At 39.3% G+C, this 16,016-nt stretch overlaps 2 protein-coding genes across 2 annotated transcripts in view; both read left to right on the forward strand.

The window, feature by feature from the left end:
- LOC118215092 overlaps positions 1-16,016 on the forward strand; it is an 800,072-nt gene that overhangs the window by 238,108 nt on the left and 545,948 nt on the right. The gene's annotated exons all lie outside the window — the stretch shown is intronic.
- Positions 1-16,016, forward strand: part of LOC118215097 (NLR family CARD domain-containing protein 3-like) — a 151,156-nt gene that overhangs the window by 2,457 nt on the left and 132,683 nt on the right. The window contains exons 3-8 of the mRNA XM_035395534.1: positions 2,158-2,237; positions 2,337-2,447; positions 6,609-6,719; positions 9,698-9,808; positions 12,782-12,892; positions 15,856-15,966. Of these exons, the coding sequence (XP_035251425.1) occupies positions 2,179-2,237; positions 2,337-2,447; positions 6,609-6,719; positions 9,698-9,808; positions 12,782-12,892; positions 15,856-15,966 (614 nt within the window). The 5' untranslated portion in view covers positions 2,158-2,178. The remainder of the gene's footprint in view (positions 1-2,157; positions 2,238-2,336; positions 2,448-6,608; positions 6,720-9,697; positions 9,809-12,781; positions 12,893-15,855; positions 15,967-16,016) is intronic.

Raw genomic sequence — 16,016 nt, forward strand, 5'->3', positions numbered from 1 at the left:
TAATGTGCAGTTAGGAGTAGCCTATTTGCATTAATGAGGGGGTATTCCGAATAAATGTGCCGGTATATCACACAAAGGATATAGGTTTGGTGTTAGTTAGAGTCTTTATTGTCCCCATGGGGCAGTTTGTACTGCAGCATAGTATATAATAAATAGCAATAACTATATTTATGACAACAGATAAACATTAAAATCATTGCAAAACATATCACTATAACTTATTAAGAAAGCCAGTGACGCTTGGGATAAAAGAGTGTTTAATCCTGTTTGTTTTTAATGTAGGGATCCTATTTTAAAATAGGGAGCCTACACCGATCAGCCACAACATTAAAACCACCTGCCTAATATTGTGTAGGTCCCCCTCGTGCCGCCAAAACCGCTCTGACCCGTCGAGAGTTTTTAAAATCATGTGGAAATAATTCACCCTCTAACAATATCTTGGCTTTTTATAGCCCTGTAGCAACTAATAATGTAATAAACTACCAATAGTGTAATAACTCCCAATAATGTAATCCATTTCAATTTTTTTATGTAATAAAAACCAATAATGTAATAAGTAGTAGTAGTAGTAGTGTACTTTATTGATCCCCGGGGGGAATTTGCAGTGTTGCAGCATAAAAGACAATAAACACAATCAGATACAAATCTACAGTAGATACAAAATATCAGATACAAATATACAGTAGATACAAATATATACAGAAATACAAATATAACAGAGGACACCTTCAGAGGTGGAGACGGGTCAGAGCTATTTTGGCGGCACGAGGGGGACCTACACAATATTAGGTAGGTGGTTTTAATGTTGTGGCTGATCGGTGTATATCTGCGCTCTGAGGGAAGTAATACAAATTGATTGAACAGGGGATGCTGGGAATCCCTCAGAATGGACTGGGCCTTCCTTATAGATCCTATCTGATACAGCTGGGAGGGGTCAGCTGTATCAGATGATCCTGCCAGCTAATTTTACAATGTTGGCCAGTCGACTCTTGCACTTAAGATTTAGGTTACCAAACCAGCAGATCATATTAAAGGTTAAAAGAGATTCAATAAAAGACTTATAAAAGATAGTCATCAGCATTGTGTCCACCTTGAAACTTCGGAGTAATAACTATTAAATGGGGAGAGGAGGTGCTTATGCAACATTGAACAGGTCATTGAAATAAAGGGTTATTGTTGTATGTATTCATATAATAATTTTCTCTCATCCTTCTTGGACAAAGACATTCATGTTTGTCCTCTGTGGAGAATGTAACATTTCTAGTTATATCTTCAAGCCTTCATGATAGCTTAATTGTCTCTGTGTCTATAATACATTATGGTCTTTAAATGTCATAAATTTGGATGTGAGATTACATGTTCTTGGACCTGGTGGTCTTTCCAATTATTTCCAGAGTTAAAATTAGTTTTTTTTTTCATTTTAATTTTAGTAATATTAAGTAAAACTGCACTTAGAAAGAATTATTCCTAACTGATTGTTTTTATTTTTTTATATTTGCATTTTTATACATGTGTATTGCTATAATATATTATAACACAAAAAATATAGAAAAAACCTATTTTAAACCTATTTTTGCCTGGGTCTCAGGAGGACAAAGCTTAGTTGCTGATATCATTTTAAAATGCTCCCAAACTGCAGACCGCTCTCTGTTCCTGGCTGGTTCCATCTCTGCACAATGTCTCGGATTCTTAAAGCAGTCACTGTGACTCACTAGCTCACGACTGACACAAACTGCTTGCTCTACCCACGAAACCTGCGCCAAAGCTTTGCTTCCTTTGAGTCAGTTACCAAAGCGGTCACATGGTTGTGTGTACCGAATGAAGCTTCGGACGTCATTGATCACGTGTTTACGGCAGAAACTAATCAAGCCTCGGCACACTGTTTCTAGTGCACTGGGGTGTTTTTCTGGACACACGCTCCTGAGCTTCAGTATCAAGGGTAACACCACTCCTTTTGAGATGTCTGTATAGTACATGTTCAGGGCCCATTTAAATTCTGCATTACTTCCAGTCAAAACCACGCTATATTGTGTGTGTGTGTGTCTCTGTGTGTCCAAGCGAGTGCTCAGTGTGTGCTCATGTTGTGTGTTTGCAGGCTAATTTGGGTTGGAAGCCACTTGTGGTCCAGTCTGGTCTGATGTGTTCCTGTCTCCTTAGATAGGGGGCGCTGTTTCTAAAATGAATCTCTCAGAGGAGTCAAAGACCAAAGGAGGAACCCTCAGCAGTGAGAGGAAGAGGTACAAATGCATGAATCAGATATTTAATGTGATATGAGTTAGAGCTGCAGTAAGAGGATGAGTTTAACTGGAATCTCTGTCTCCATGTTTTGTTCACAGGGTCCAGGTAGAAAGAGCAGGGTCACCTGTACCCAGCTGTGTGTCTCTGAAGAGTGATCCTTCAGTGGATCCTCCACTCACTTTCAAAGGAGAGTTCACAGGTGATCAAAGGTAATTAAATAGGCTTAAATTGACACTACTATTTAACCCCTTAACCCCAAGCATTTAAAAAGGCAATTTCCACCTGGTTTGCACTGCTCTTAAAGGTCCAGGAAACTAGGTCTTTGTTATATTCCCCAGAAGTGATGACAGATTTTTTTCTTAACGCTTCTTTCACGTTTTTAACCGAATTGGAACCATTGAATTGTAATAGACACGGTTAGATTATTGCGACCTGTTTAGCAGACATGGGCAGGTTGGGTGTGAATCCTGCGCTCATTAACATTCATACTTGTAAGACAGGTCATATGTAAACCATTTCTCATCGCTAGCTCAGTTAGAGCTGGTTAGAGCAGATTGGCCCAAGCAGTACCCAACAAAATGAAATAAAGCAACATAAACTAGGCGTTCCCATTGTATGATTAAACCTGAAGATTATTCAACTTGTAATAGCATTGTAACACTGAGCTACTGTACACTAACATTACACTCGATAGCAGTCTCAAATTCTGGACATTACACCCAAATAAAGACAGGCTTTGATTCCACATGTCTTAGCTTGAAAACATTTGAATTGTCGCTAGCTAATGGTTGGCATCCTTACCGATCCAGCACGTTCTGCGAAAAGTTCTTTTGTTCTGAGAAAATGGGCAATGCAAATACTAACTGCACTGGTTATTGTAATACTGGAGTGCCTGTGGGCTCCAGAATTAAAACCCATTTCTTGTAGGTCTCTTCATTTTTGGCAAAAGAAAAGAATGTGTTGCTTTCTCCATATCCAGAGAAGGGGCAATGCTTAGACATTTTCAATTTAACTTGCCTAGCGTGCACAAAAGTGGCAAGAGCATTATTTACACATTACATGTAGAAAGAATTTCACTGGATTTAAGGGTTTTGTTACATAACTAACACCCAATGAACCCTGCCCATTGAGAACCTGGCGTTTAGCCAAGGGGGGGGAACAAGCCAATTTCGGCACATGCTTTTATTTGTTTTTTCTTTTTTTGTTTTTTGCAATAATCATTTGAAAGTATTTCTGGGCCATTCGTGAATGTAAAACAGTAATACAATGACACATCTGCAAAGGACTGACAGATTGTTGTGCCGATAACTAACAGCAGTGAAATGTTGCAACTGATTTTCCAAGACATCCCAAAACCTTTCCGAATTGCACATTTTAGATAACGTTTTGAACAGGTTATCTACACTATAAATGAAGTTTTCTTCTCTCAAAATCGCATATTTTGAATAAATAACTGAGGTGAATCAGTTCTAACATGTTTTTGGGAGTTAATATCTTACAGCAGTTAACATTATGCTGAATGTTGAAATACAAATGTTACAGTAGCTGGCAAGAATTAACAGAAATTATAACAGAAAACTAATATTAGTTTGAGTTGAACTTGCTTTGCTGCTGCTGCCATTACTTACTTTGCTAGAGATTTCATCCATTAGAAGCTTTGCAAAAGAAAGAGACGGTCTGTATCTGTCGCTGCTGCAGCGGCTGATTGCAATGTCAGCTGCAAGTGTGTTGTTTACATTCCGAACATTCCACTAGTGTTAATTAATGGTAAATTTTCTTGGTAAACATAAATAAAATATAAATAAAAATGGTAAATATCTCAAAAATATTTGCACTACTGAGAAGAAAAGCACAAGCAACTAGGTGAAGCAATGAGATAAACAAGGTAGGTCTTGCTGAAAAACTGTAGGAGGAGTAGCGTACAGGATGTTGACTTGATGTGGAATAAGAAGAAATAATAAGAACACTAAATTCACTTCAGTAAACTTACATGCCCACCAGTAGGGCTCTCACGTGGTCTAGAGCACACTCTCCAAACCAATCGGAACTTTCTAAATATGGAAATAATGCCTCTAATTGAGATTTGCTTTTTCGAGCTCTTAAAGTACTGTTATCACAGTGAAAAACCCTTTTCTTCGATCCACCATAGTTATGAATTAATTTCATAGTACAATGCTAAGCTGTTTTGAGAGCGAGCTCGCTGCAGTCTGCATGCACTCTCTGCTTGTCAGCACAATCTGCATTACGCACAGGGAGTGGAGGCAGTTACGCACTTAGGTTGCTACTGAACAAAATAGTATATGTACAGACAGCATCGGGTGGTCAGATATGCCGGCCAAGTTTCAGGTGGATGCTTGACAGATTGAGTTGAAAATGGCACCTGAACTGGCTAACAGTCTTAGCTTGAACATGAGCAAGGGCATTTGGGATTACAGAAGCTCTTACATTGACAAAAGAGCCATAAAGATGCAAGTATTGGATATACCAAAAGTGACTGCAGTGCAAGTACATTACATATGGAATTTAAAACTTTTTTCTGAATGATTGTTTTGGTGATCTGAGGTGCTATTCTGACAGCTTAAATGGAATACATTTTTTCATGCAAAAATAAGAAAGGCAAAGTAATTATGGAAAGTATAAAAAACATGTTTTATGATGTGGGTTAGTGTGCAATAAGTGATTGGGGGATGGGGAGGCTCCTTTCATTTTACTGACATTTATTGCCATTAGCGCTGATAAGGGAAGGAGTGGCGTTGTTGGCCAAATAGGACGGTAGTGTGGCACAGTGGGTAAGGAACTGCGCTTGTAACCGAAAGGTCGTAGGTCCGAATCCCGGGTAAGGACACTGCCGTTGTACCCTTGAGCAAGGTACTTAACCTGCATTGCTTCAGTATATATCCAGCTGTATAAATGGATACAATGTAAAGTGCTAAGTAAAAGTTGTGTAAGTCGCTCTGGATAAGAGCGTCTGCTAAATGCCTGTAATGTAAAATAGGAGGCTGGTCCAGCCGTTGAGCTTGAATTTGTGACGTGTTTGTAGCCCCTTTTTTAATAAATTGCAAATCTTTACTTTATCCCCATTCTGTGGGCGCTGCTGCCCATACCACTAGGGGGCAGGAGGGAAATATACCTTCCAGTGTCACTGTCACCTTTCAGGTGTAGGTGGGTGTATTATGCCACATTCAGGTGTATGTGGGGTTTATTATGTCATCGCCAGATGTGCAGTGACATAGAGCTGTGGTAAGAAGATGAATTTAACTGGAATCTCTGTCTCTGTGTTTTGTTCACAGGGTCCAGGTAGAAAGAGCAGGGTCACCTGCACCCAGCTGTCTGTCTATGAAGAGTGATCATTCAATGCCACTTGCAGACAATTTCAGAGGAGAGTTCACAGGTGATCAAAGGTAATTAAATAGGCTTAAATTGACACTACTATTTAACCCCTTAACCCCAAGCATTTAAAAAGGCAATTTCCACCTGGTTTGCACTGCTCTTAAAGGTCCAGGAAACTAGGTCTTTGTTATATTCCCCAGAAGTGACGACAGATTTTTTTCTTAACGCTTCTTTCACGTTTTTAGCCGAATTGGAACCATTGAATTGTAATAGACACGATTAGATTATTGCGACCTGTTTAGCAGACATGGGCAGTTTGGGTGTGTATCCTGTGCTCATTAACATTCATACATGTAAGACCTAGCTAATAGTCTCAGCTTGAATATGAGCAGAGGCATTTTGGATTACAGAAACTCTTACATAGACAAAACAGCCATAAAGACGTAAGTATGGGACAATGCAAAAGTGAATTCAATTTAAGTACATTTCATATGGACATTTAAAAAAAAATTCTGAATGATTTTTTCTGTGATCTGAGGTGCTGTTCTGACAGCTTAAATGGAATACATTTTTCATACAATAATAAGAAAGGCAAAGTATCTATGGAAAGTATAAAAAGCATGTTTTATGATGTGGGTTAGTGTGCAATGAGCGATTGGGGGATGGGGAGGCTCCTTTCATTTTACTGATGTTTATTGCCATTAGCGCTGATAAGGGAACAAGTGGTGTTGTTGGCCAAAAAGGAGGCTGTTGCAGCCGCTGAGCTTGAATTTGTGATGTGTTTGTAGCCCCTTTCTTAATAAATTGCAAATCTTTACTTTATCCGCATTCTGTGGGCGCTGCTGCCCATACCACTAGGGGGCAGGAGGGAAATATACCTTTCAGTGTCACTGTCACCTTTCAGGTGTAGGTGGGTGTATTATGTCACATTCAGGTGTATGTGGGGTTTGATTTATGTCATCGCCAGATGTGCAGTGACATAGAGCTGTGGTAAGAAGATGAATTTAACTGGAAGCTCTGTCTCTATGTTTTGTTCACAGGGTCCAGGTAGAAAGAGCAGGGTCACCTGTACCCAGCTGTGTGTCTCTGAAGAGTGATCCTTCAATGCGTCCTCCTCTCAATTTCAGAGGAGAGTTCACAGGTGATCAAAGGTAATTAAATAGACGTAAATTGGCTCTATTTAACCCCTTAACCCCAAGCATTTAAAAAGGCAATTTCCACCTGGTTTGCAGTGCTCTTAAAGGTCCAGGAAACTAGATTTTTGTTATATTCCCCAGAAGTGACGACAGATTTTCTTCTTAATGCTTCTTTCACGTTTTTAACCGAATTAGAACCATTGAATTGTAATAGACACGGTTAGATTATTGCGACCTGTTTAGCAGACATGGGCAGGTTGGGTGTGTATCCTGCGCTCATTAACATTCATACCTGTAAGACACATCATACAGTATGTAAACCATTTCTCATCGCTAGCTCGGTCAGAGCTGGTTAGAGCAGATTGTCCCATGCAGTACCCAACAAAATGAAAGAAAGCAACATAAACTAGGCGTTCCCATCGTATGATTAAACCTGAAGATTATTCAACCTGTAATAGCATTGTAACACTGAGCTACTGTACACTAACATTACACTCTATAGCAGTCTCAAATTCTGGACATTACACCCAAATAAAGACAGGCTTTGATTCCACATGTCTTAGCTTGAAAACGTTTTAATTGTCGCTAGCTAATGGTAGGCATCCTTACCGATCCAGCACGTTCTGCGAAAAGTTCTTTTGTTCTGAGAAAATGGGCAATGCAAATACTAACTGCACTGGTTATTGTAATACTGGAGTGCCTGTGGGCTCCAGAATTAAAACCCATTTCTTGTAGGTCTCTTCATTTTTGGCAAAACAAAAGAATGTATTGCTTTCTCCACATCCAGAGAAGGGGCAATGCTTAGGCATTTTCAATTTAGCTTGCCTAGCGTGCACAAAAGTGGCAAGAGCATTATTTACACATTACATGTAGAAAGAATTTCACTGGACTTAAGGGTTTTGTTACATAACTAACACCCAATGAACCCTGCCCATTGAAAACCTGGCGTTTAGCCAAGGGGGAGAGCAAGCCAATTTCGGCACAGGCTTTTATTTGTTTTTTCTTTTTTTGTTTTCTGCAATAATCGTTTGAAAGTATTTCTGGGCCATTCGTGAATGTAAAACAGTAATACAATGACACATCAGCAAAGAATTCACAGATTGTTGTGCAGATAACTAAAAGCAGTGAAATGTTGCAATGGATTTTCCAAGACATCCCAAAACCTTTCCAAATTGCACATTTTAGATAACGTTTTGAACAGGTTATCTACACTACAAAAGAAGTTTTCTTCTCTCAAAATCACATATTTTGAATAAATAACTGAGGTGAACATGTTTTTGGGAGTTAATTTCTTACAGCAGTTAACATTATGCTGAATGTTGAAATACAAATGTTACAGTAGCTGGCAGGAATTAGCAGAAATTATAACAGAAAACTAATATTAGTTTGAGTTGAACTTGCTTTGCTGCTGCTGCCGTTACTCACTTTGCTAGAGATTTCATCCATTAGAAGCTTTGCAAAAGAAAGAGACGGTCTGTATCTGTCGCTGCTGCAGCGGCTGATTGCAATGTCAGCTGCAAGTGTGTTGTTTACATTCCGAACATTCCACTAGTGTTAATTAATGGGAAATTTTCTTGGTAAACATGAATAAAATATAAATAAAAATGGTAAATATCTCAAAAATATTTGCACTACTGGCAAGAAAAGCACAAGCAACTAGGTGAAGCTACGAGATAAAAAAGGTAGGTCTTGCTGAAAAACTGTAGGAGGAGTAGCGTACAGGATGTTGACTTGATGTGGAATAAGAAGAAATAATAAGGAGAACACTAAATTCACTTCAGTAAACTTACATGCCCACCAGTATGGCTCTCACATGGTCTAGAGCACACTCTCCAAACCAATCGGAACTTTCTAAATATGGAGATAATGCCTCTAATTGAGATTTGCTTTTTCGAGCTCTTCAATTACTGTTATCACAGTGAAAAATCCTTTTCTTCAATCCACCATAATTATGAATTCATTTCATAGTACAATGCTAAGCTGTTTTGAGAGCGAGCTCGCTTCAGTCTGCATGCACTCTCTGCTTCTCAGCACAATCTGCATTACGCACAGGGAGTGGAGGCAGATACGCACTTAGGTTACTAGCAAATGGCTGGACCCACTGGACAGCACTGAGGGCATCATTTGACAGGTGACAGTCTTGTTTAATTCATTCTGTAACTTGATTGACTTAAAAGTAAACCTATCGCTGTTCAGATAACCAAATGCCTACTGAACAAAATAGTATATGTAAAGACAGCATCGGGTGGTCAGATATGCCGGCCAAGTTTCAGGTGGATGCTTGACAGATTGAGTTGAAAATGCCACCTGAACTGGCTAACAGTCTTAGCTTGAATATGAGCAAGGGCATTTGGGTTTACAGAAACTCTTACATTGACAAAAGAGCCATAAAGATGCAAGTATTGGATATACCAAGAGTGACTGCAGTGTAAGTACATTACATACAGGAATTTAAAACGTTTTTCTGAATGATTGTTTTTGTGATCTGAGGTGCTGTTCTGACAGCTTAAATGGAATACATTTTTTCATGCAAAAATTAGAAAGGCAAAGTAATTATGGAAAGTATAAAAAACATGTTTTATGATGTGGGTTAGTGTGCAATGAGTGATTGGGGGATGGGGAGGCTCCTTTCATTTTACTGACATTCATTGCCATTAGCGCTGATAAGGGAACGAGTGGTGTTGTTGGCCAAAAAGGAGGCTGTTGCAGCCGTTGAGCTTGAATTTGTGACGTGTTTGTAGCCCCTTTTTTAATAAATTGCAAATCTTTACTTTATCCCCATTCTGTGGGCGCTGCTGCCCATACCACTAGGGGGCAGGAGGGAAATATACCTTTCAGTGTCACTGTCACCTTTCAGGTGTAGGTGGGTGTATTATGTCACATTCAGGTGTATGTGGGGTTTGATTTATGTCATCGCCAGATGTGCAGTGACATAGAGCTGTGGTAAGAAGATGAATTTAACTGGAATCTCTGTCTCTGTGTTTTGTTCACAGGGTCCAGGTAGAAAGAGCAGGGTCACCTGTACCCAGCTGTGTGTCTCTGAAGAGTGATCCTTCAATGCGTCCTCCTCTCAATTTCAGAGGAGAGTTCACAGGTGATCAAAGGTAATTAAATGGGCTTAAATTGACGCTACTATTTAACCCCTTAACCCCAAGCATTTAAAAAGGCAATTTCCACCTGGTTTGCACTGCTTTTAAAGGTCCAGGAAACTAGATTTTTGTTATATTCCCCAGAAGTGATGACAGATTTTCTTCTTAACGCTTCTTTCACGTTTTTAGCCGAATTGGAACCATTGAATTGTAATAGACACGATTAGATTATTGCGACCTGTTTAGCAGACATGGGCAGGTTGGGTGTGTATCCTGCGCTCATTAACATTCATACTTGTAAGACAGGTCATATGTAAACCATTTCTCATCGCTAGCTCGGTTAGAGCTGGTTAGAGCAGATTGGCCCATGCAGTACCCAACAAAATGAAATAAAGCAACATAAACTAGGCGTTCCCATCGTATGATTAAACCTGAAGATTATTCAACTTGTAATAGCATTGTAACACTGAGCTACTGTACACTAACATTACACTCTATAGCAGTCTCAAATTCTGGACATTACACCCAAATAAAGACAGGCTTTGATTCCACATGTCTTAGCTTGAAAACGTTTTAATTGTCGCTAGCTAATGGTAGGCATCCTTACCGATCCAGCACGTTCTGCGAAAAGTTCTTTTGTTCTGAGAAAATGGGCAATGCAAATACTAACTGCACTGGTTATTGTAATACTGGAGTGCCTGTGGGCTCCAGAATTAAAACCCATTTCTTGTAGGTCTCTTCATTTTTGGCAAAACAAAAGAATGTATTGCTTTCTCCACATCCAGAGAAGGGGCAATGCTTAGGCATTTTCAATTTAGCTTGCCTAGCGTGCACAAAAGTGGCAAGAGCATTATTTACACATTACATGTAGAAAGAATTTCACTGGACTTAAGGGTTTTGTTACATAACTAACACCCAATGAACCCTGCCCATTGAAAACCTGGCGTTTAGCCAAGGGGGAGAGCAAGCCAATTTCGGCACAGGCTTTTATTTGTTTTTTCTTTTTTTGTTTTCTGCAATAATCGTTTGAAAGTATTTCTGGGCCATTCGTGAATGTAAAACAGTAATACAATGACACATCAGCAAAGAATTCACAGATTGTTGTGCAGATAACTAAAAGCAGTGAAATGTTGCAATGGATTTTCCAAGACATCCCAAAACCTTTCCAAATTGCACATTTTAGATAACGTTTTGAACAGGTTATCTACACTACAAAAGAAGTTTTCTTCTCTCAAAATCACATATTTTGAATAAATAACTGAGGTGAACATGTTTTTGGGAGTTAATTTCTTACAGCAGTTAACATTATGCTGAATGTTGAAATACAAATGTTACAGTAGCTGGCAGGAATTAGCAGAAATTATAACAGAAAACTAATATTAGTTTGAGTTGAACTTGCTTTGCTGCTGCTGCCGTTACTCACTTTGCTAGAGATTTCATCCATTAGAAGCTTTGCAAAAGAAAGAGACGGTCTGTATCTGTCGCTGCTGCAGCGGCTGATTGCAATGTCAGCTGCAAGTGTGTTGTTTACATTCCGAACATTCCACTAGTGTTAATTAATGGGAAATTTTCTTGGTAAACATGAATAAAATATAAATAAAAATGGTAAATATCTCAAAAATATTTGCACTACTGGCAAGAAAAGCACAAGCAACTAGGTGAAGCTACGAGATAAAAAAGGTAGGTCTTGCTGAAAAACTGTAGGAGGAGTAGCGTACAGGATGTTGACTTGATGTGGAATAAGAAGAAATAATAAGGAGAACACTAAATTCACTTCAGTAAACTTACATGCCCACCAGTATGGCTCTCACATGGTCTAGAGCACACTCTCCAAACCAATCGGAACTTTCTAAATATGGAAATAATGCCTCTAATTGAGATTTGCTTTTTCGAGCTCTTCAATTACTGTTATCACAGTGAAAAATCCTTTTCTTCAATCCACCATAATTATGAATTAATTTCATAGTACAATGCTAAGCTGTTTTGAGAGCGAGCTCGCTTCAGTCTGCATGCACTCTCTGCTTCTCAGCACAATCTGCATTACGCACAGGGAGTGGAGGCAGATACGCACTTAGGTTACTAGCAAATGGCTGGACCCACAGACAGCAATGAGGGCTCATTTGACAGGTGACAGTCTTGTTTAATTCATTCTGTAACTTGATTGACTTAAAAGTAAACCTATCGCTGTTCAGATAACCAAATGCCTACTGAACAAAATAGTATATGTAAAGACAGCATCGGGTGGTCAGATATGCCGGCCAAGTTTCAGGTGGATGCTTGACAGATTGAGTTGAAAATGGCACCTGAACTGGCTAACAGTCTTAGCTTGAATATGAGCAAGGGCATTTGGGATTACAGAAACTCTTACATTGACAAAAGAGCCATAAAGATGCAAGTATTGGATATACCAAGAGTGACTGCAGTGTAAGTACATTACATACGGAATTTAAAACGTTTTTCTGAATGATTGTTTTGGTGATCTGAGGTGCTGTTCTGACAGCTTAAATGGAATACATTTTTTCATGCAAAAATTAGAAAGGCAAAGTAATTATGGAAAGTATAAAAAACATGTTTTATGATGTGGGTTTGTGTGCAATGAGTGATTGGGGGATGGGGAGGCTCCTTTCATTTTACTGACATTCATTGCCATTAGCGCTGATAAGGGAACGAGTGGTGTTGTTGGCCAAAAAGGAGGCTGTTGCAGCCGTTGAGCTTGAATTTGTGACGTGTTTGTAGCCCCTTTTTTAATAAATTGCAAATCTTTACTTTATCCCCATTCTGTGGGCGCTGCTGCCCATACCACTAGGGGGCAGGAGGGAAATATACCTTTCAGTGTCACTGTCACCTTTCAGGTGTAGGTGGGTGTATTATGTCACATTCAGGTGTATGTGGGGTTTGATTTATGTCATCGCCAGATGTGCAGTGACATAGAGCTGTGGTAAAAAGATTAATTTAACTGGAATCTCTGTCTCTGTGTTTTGTTCACAGGGTCCAGGTAGAAAGAGCAGGGTCACCTGTACCCAGCTGTGTGTCTCTGAAGAGTGATCCTTCAATGCGTCCTCCTCTCAATTTCAGAGGAGAGTTCACAGGTGATCAAAGGTAATTAAATGGGCTTAAATTGACGCTACTATTTAACCCCTTAACCCCAAGCATTTAAAAAGGCAATTTCCACCTGGTTTGCACTGCTTTTAAAGGTCCAGGAAACTAGATTTTTGTTATATTCCCCAGAAGTGATGACAGATTTTCTTCTTAACGCTTCTTTCACGTTTTTAGCCGAATTGGAACCATTGAATTGTAATAGACACGATTAGATTATTGCGACCTGTTTAGCAGACATGGGCAGGTTGGGTGTGTATCCTGCGCTCATTAACATTCATACTTGTAAGACAGGTCATATGTAAACCATTTCTCATCGCTAGCTCGGTTAGAGCTGGTTAGAGCAGATTGTCCCATGCAGTACCCAACAAAATGAAAGAAAGCAACATAAACTAGGCGTTCCCATCGTATGATTAAACCTGAAGATTATTCAACTTGTAATAGCATTGTAACACTGAGCTACTGTACACTAACATTACACTCTATAGCAGTCTCAAATTCTGGACATTACACCCAAATAAAGACAGGCTTTGATTCCACATGTCTTAGCTTGAAAACGTTTTAATTGTCGCTAGCTAATGGTAGGCATCCTTACCGATCCAGCACGTTCTGCGAAAAGTTCTTTTGTTCTGAGAAAATGGGCAATGCAAATACTAACTGCACTGGTTATTGTAATACTGGAGTGCCTGTGGGCTCCAGAATTAAAACCCATTTCTTGTAGGTCTCTTAATTTTTGGCAAAACAAAAGAATGTATTGCTTTCTCCACATCCAGAGAAGGGGCAATGCTTAGGCATTTTCAATTTAGCTTGCCTAGCGTGCACAAAAGTGACAAGAGCATTATTTACACATTACATGTAGAAAGAATTTCACTGGACTTAAGGGTTTTGTTACATAACTAACACCCAATGAACCCTGCCCATTGAAAACCTGTCGTTTAGCCAAGGGGGAGAGCAAGCCAATTTCGGCACAGGCTTTTATTTGTTTTTTCTTTTTTTGTTTTCTGCAATAATCGTTTGAAAGTATTTCTGGGCCCATCGTGAATGTAAAACAGTAATACAATGACACATCAGCAAAGAATTCACAGATTGTTGTGCAGATAACTAAAAGCAGTGAAATTTTGCAATGGATTTTCCAAGACATCCCAAAACCTTTCCAAATTGCACATTTTAGATAACGTTTTGAACAGGTTATCTACACTACAAAAGAAGTTTTCTTCTCTCAAAATCACATATTTTGAATAAATAACTGAGGTGAACATGTTTTTGGGAGTTAATTTCTTACAGCAGTTAACGTTATGCTGAATGTTGAAATACAAATGTTACAGTAGCTGGCAGAAATTATCACAGAAAACTAATATTAGTTTGAGTTGAACTTGCTTTGCTGCTGCTGCCGTTACTCACTTTGCAAGAGATTTCATCCATTAGAAGCTTTGCAAAAGAAAGAGACGATCTGTATCTGTCGCTGCTGCAGCGGCTGATTGCAATGTCAGCTGCAAGTGTGTTGTTTACATTCCGAACATTCCACTAGTGTTAATTAATGGGAAATTTTCTTGGTAAACATGAATAAAATATAAATAAAAATGGTAAATATTTCAAAAATATTTGCACTACTGGCAAGAAAAGCACAAGCAACTAGGTGAAGCTACGAGATAAAAAAGGTAGGTCTTGCTGAAAAACTGTAGGATGAGTAGCGTACAGGATGTTGACTTGATGTGGAATAAGAAGAAATAATAAGGAGAACACTAAATTCACTTCAGTAAACTTACATGCCCACCAGTATGGCTCTCACATGGTCTAGAGCACACTCTCCAAACCAATCGGAACTTTCTAAATATGGAGATAATGCCTCTAATTGAGATTTGCTTTTTCGAGCTCTTCAATTACTGTTATCACAGTGAAAAATCCTTTTCTTCAATCCACCATAATTATGAATTCATTTCATAGTACAATGCTAAGCTGTTTTGAGAGCGAGCTCGCTTCAGTCTGCATGCACTCTCTGCTTCTCAGCACAATCTGCATTACGCACAGGGAGTGGAGGCAGATACGCACTTAGGTTACTAGCAAATGGCTGGACCCACTGGCAGCACTGAGGGCACATTTGACAGGTGACAGTCTTGTTTAATTCATTCTGTAACTTGATTGACTTAAAAGTAAACCTATCGCTGTTCAGATAACCAAATGCCTACTGAACAAAATAGTATATGTAAAGACAGCATCGGGTGGTCAGATATGCCGGCCAAGTTTCAGGTGGATGCTTGACAGATTGAGTTGAAAATGCCACCTGAACTGGCTAACAGTCTTAGCTTGAATATGAGCAAGGGCATTTGGGATTACAGAAACTCTTACATTGACAAAAGAGCCATAAAGATGCAAGTATTGGATATACCAAGAGTGACTGCAGTGTAAGTACATTACATACAGAATTTAAAACGTTTTTCTGAATGATTGTTTTGGTGATCTGAGGTGCTGTTCTGACAGCTTAAATGGAATACATTTTTTCATGCAAAAATTAGAAAGGCAAAGTAATTATGGAAAGTATAAAAAACATGTTTTATGATGTGGGTTTGTGTGCAATGAGTGATTGGGGGATGGGGAGGCTCCTTTCATTTTACTGACATTCATTGCCATTAGCGCTGATAAGGGAACGAGTGGTGTTGTTGGCCAAAAAGGAGGCTGTTGCAGCCGTTGAGCTTGAATTTGTGACGTGTTTGTAGCCCCTTTTTTAATAAATTGCAAATCTTTACTTTATCCCCATTCTGTGGGCGCTGCTGCCCATACCACTAGGGGGCAGGAGGGAAATATACCTTTCAGTGTCACTGTCACCTTTCAGGTGTAGGTGGGTGTATTATGTCACATTCAGGTGTATGTGGGGTTTGATTTATGTCATCGCCAGATGTGCAGTGACATAGAGCTGTGGTAAAAAGATTAATTTAACTGGAATCTCTGTCTCTGTGTTTTGTTCACAGGGTCCAGGTAGAAAGAGCAGGGTCACCTGTACCCAGCTGTGTGTCTCTGAAGAGTGATCCTTCAATGCGTCCTCCTCTCAATTTCAGAGGAGAGTTCACAGGTGATCAAAGGTAATTAAATGGGCTTAAATTGACGCTACTATTTAACCCCTTAACCCCAA

The sequence above is a fragment of the Anguilla anguilla genome, chromosome 16 (assembly GCF_013347855.1).
Source record: "Anguilla anguilla isolate fAngAng1 chromosome 16, fAngAng1.pri, whole genome shotgun sequence".
NCBI lineage: Eukaryota > Metazoa > Chordata > Actinopteri > Anguilliformes > Anguillidae > Anguilla > Anguilla anguilla.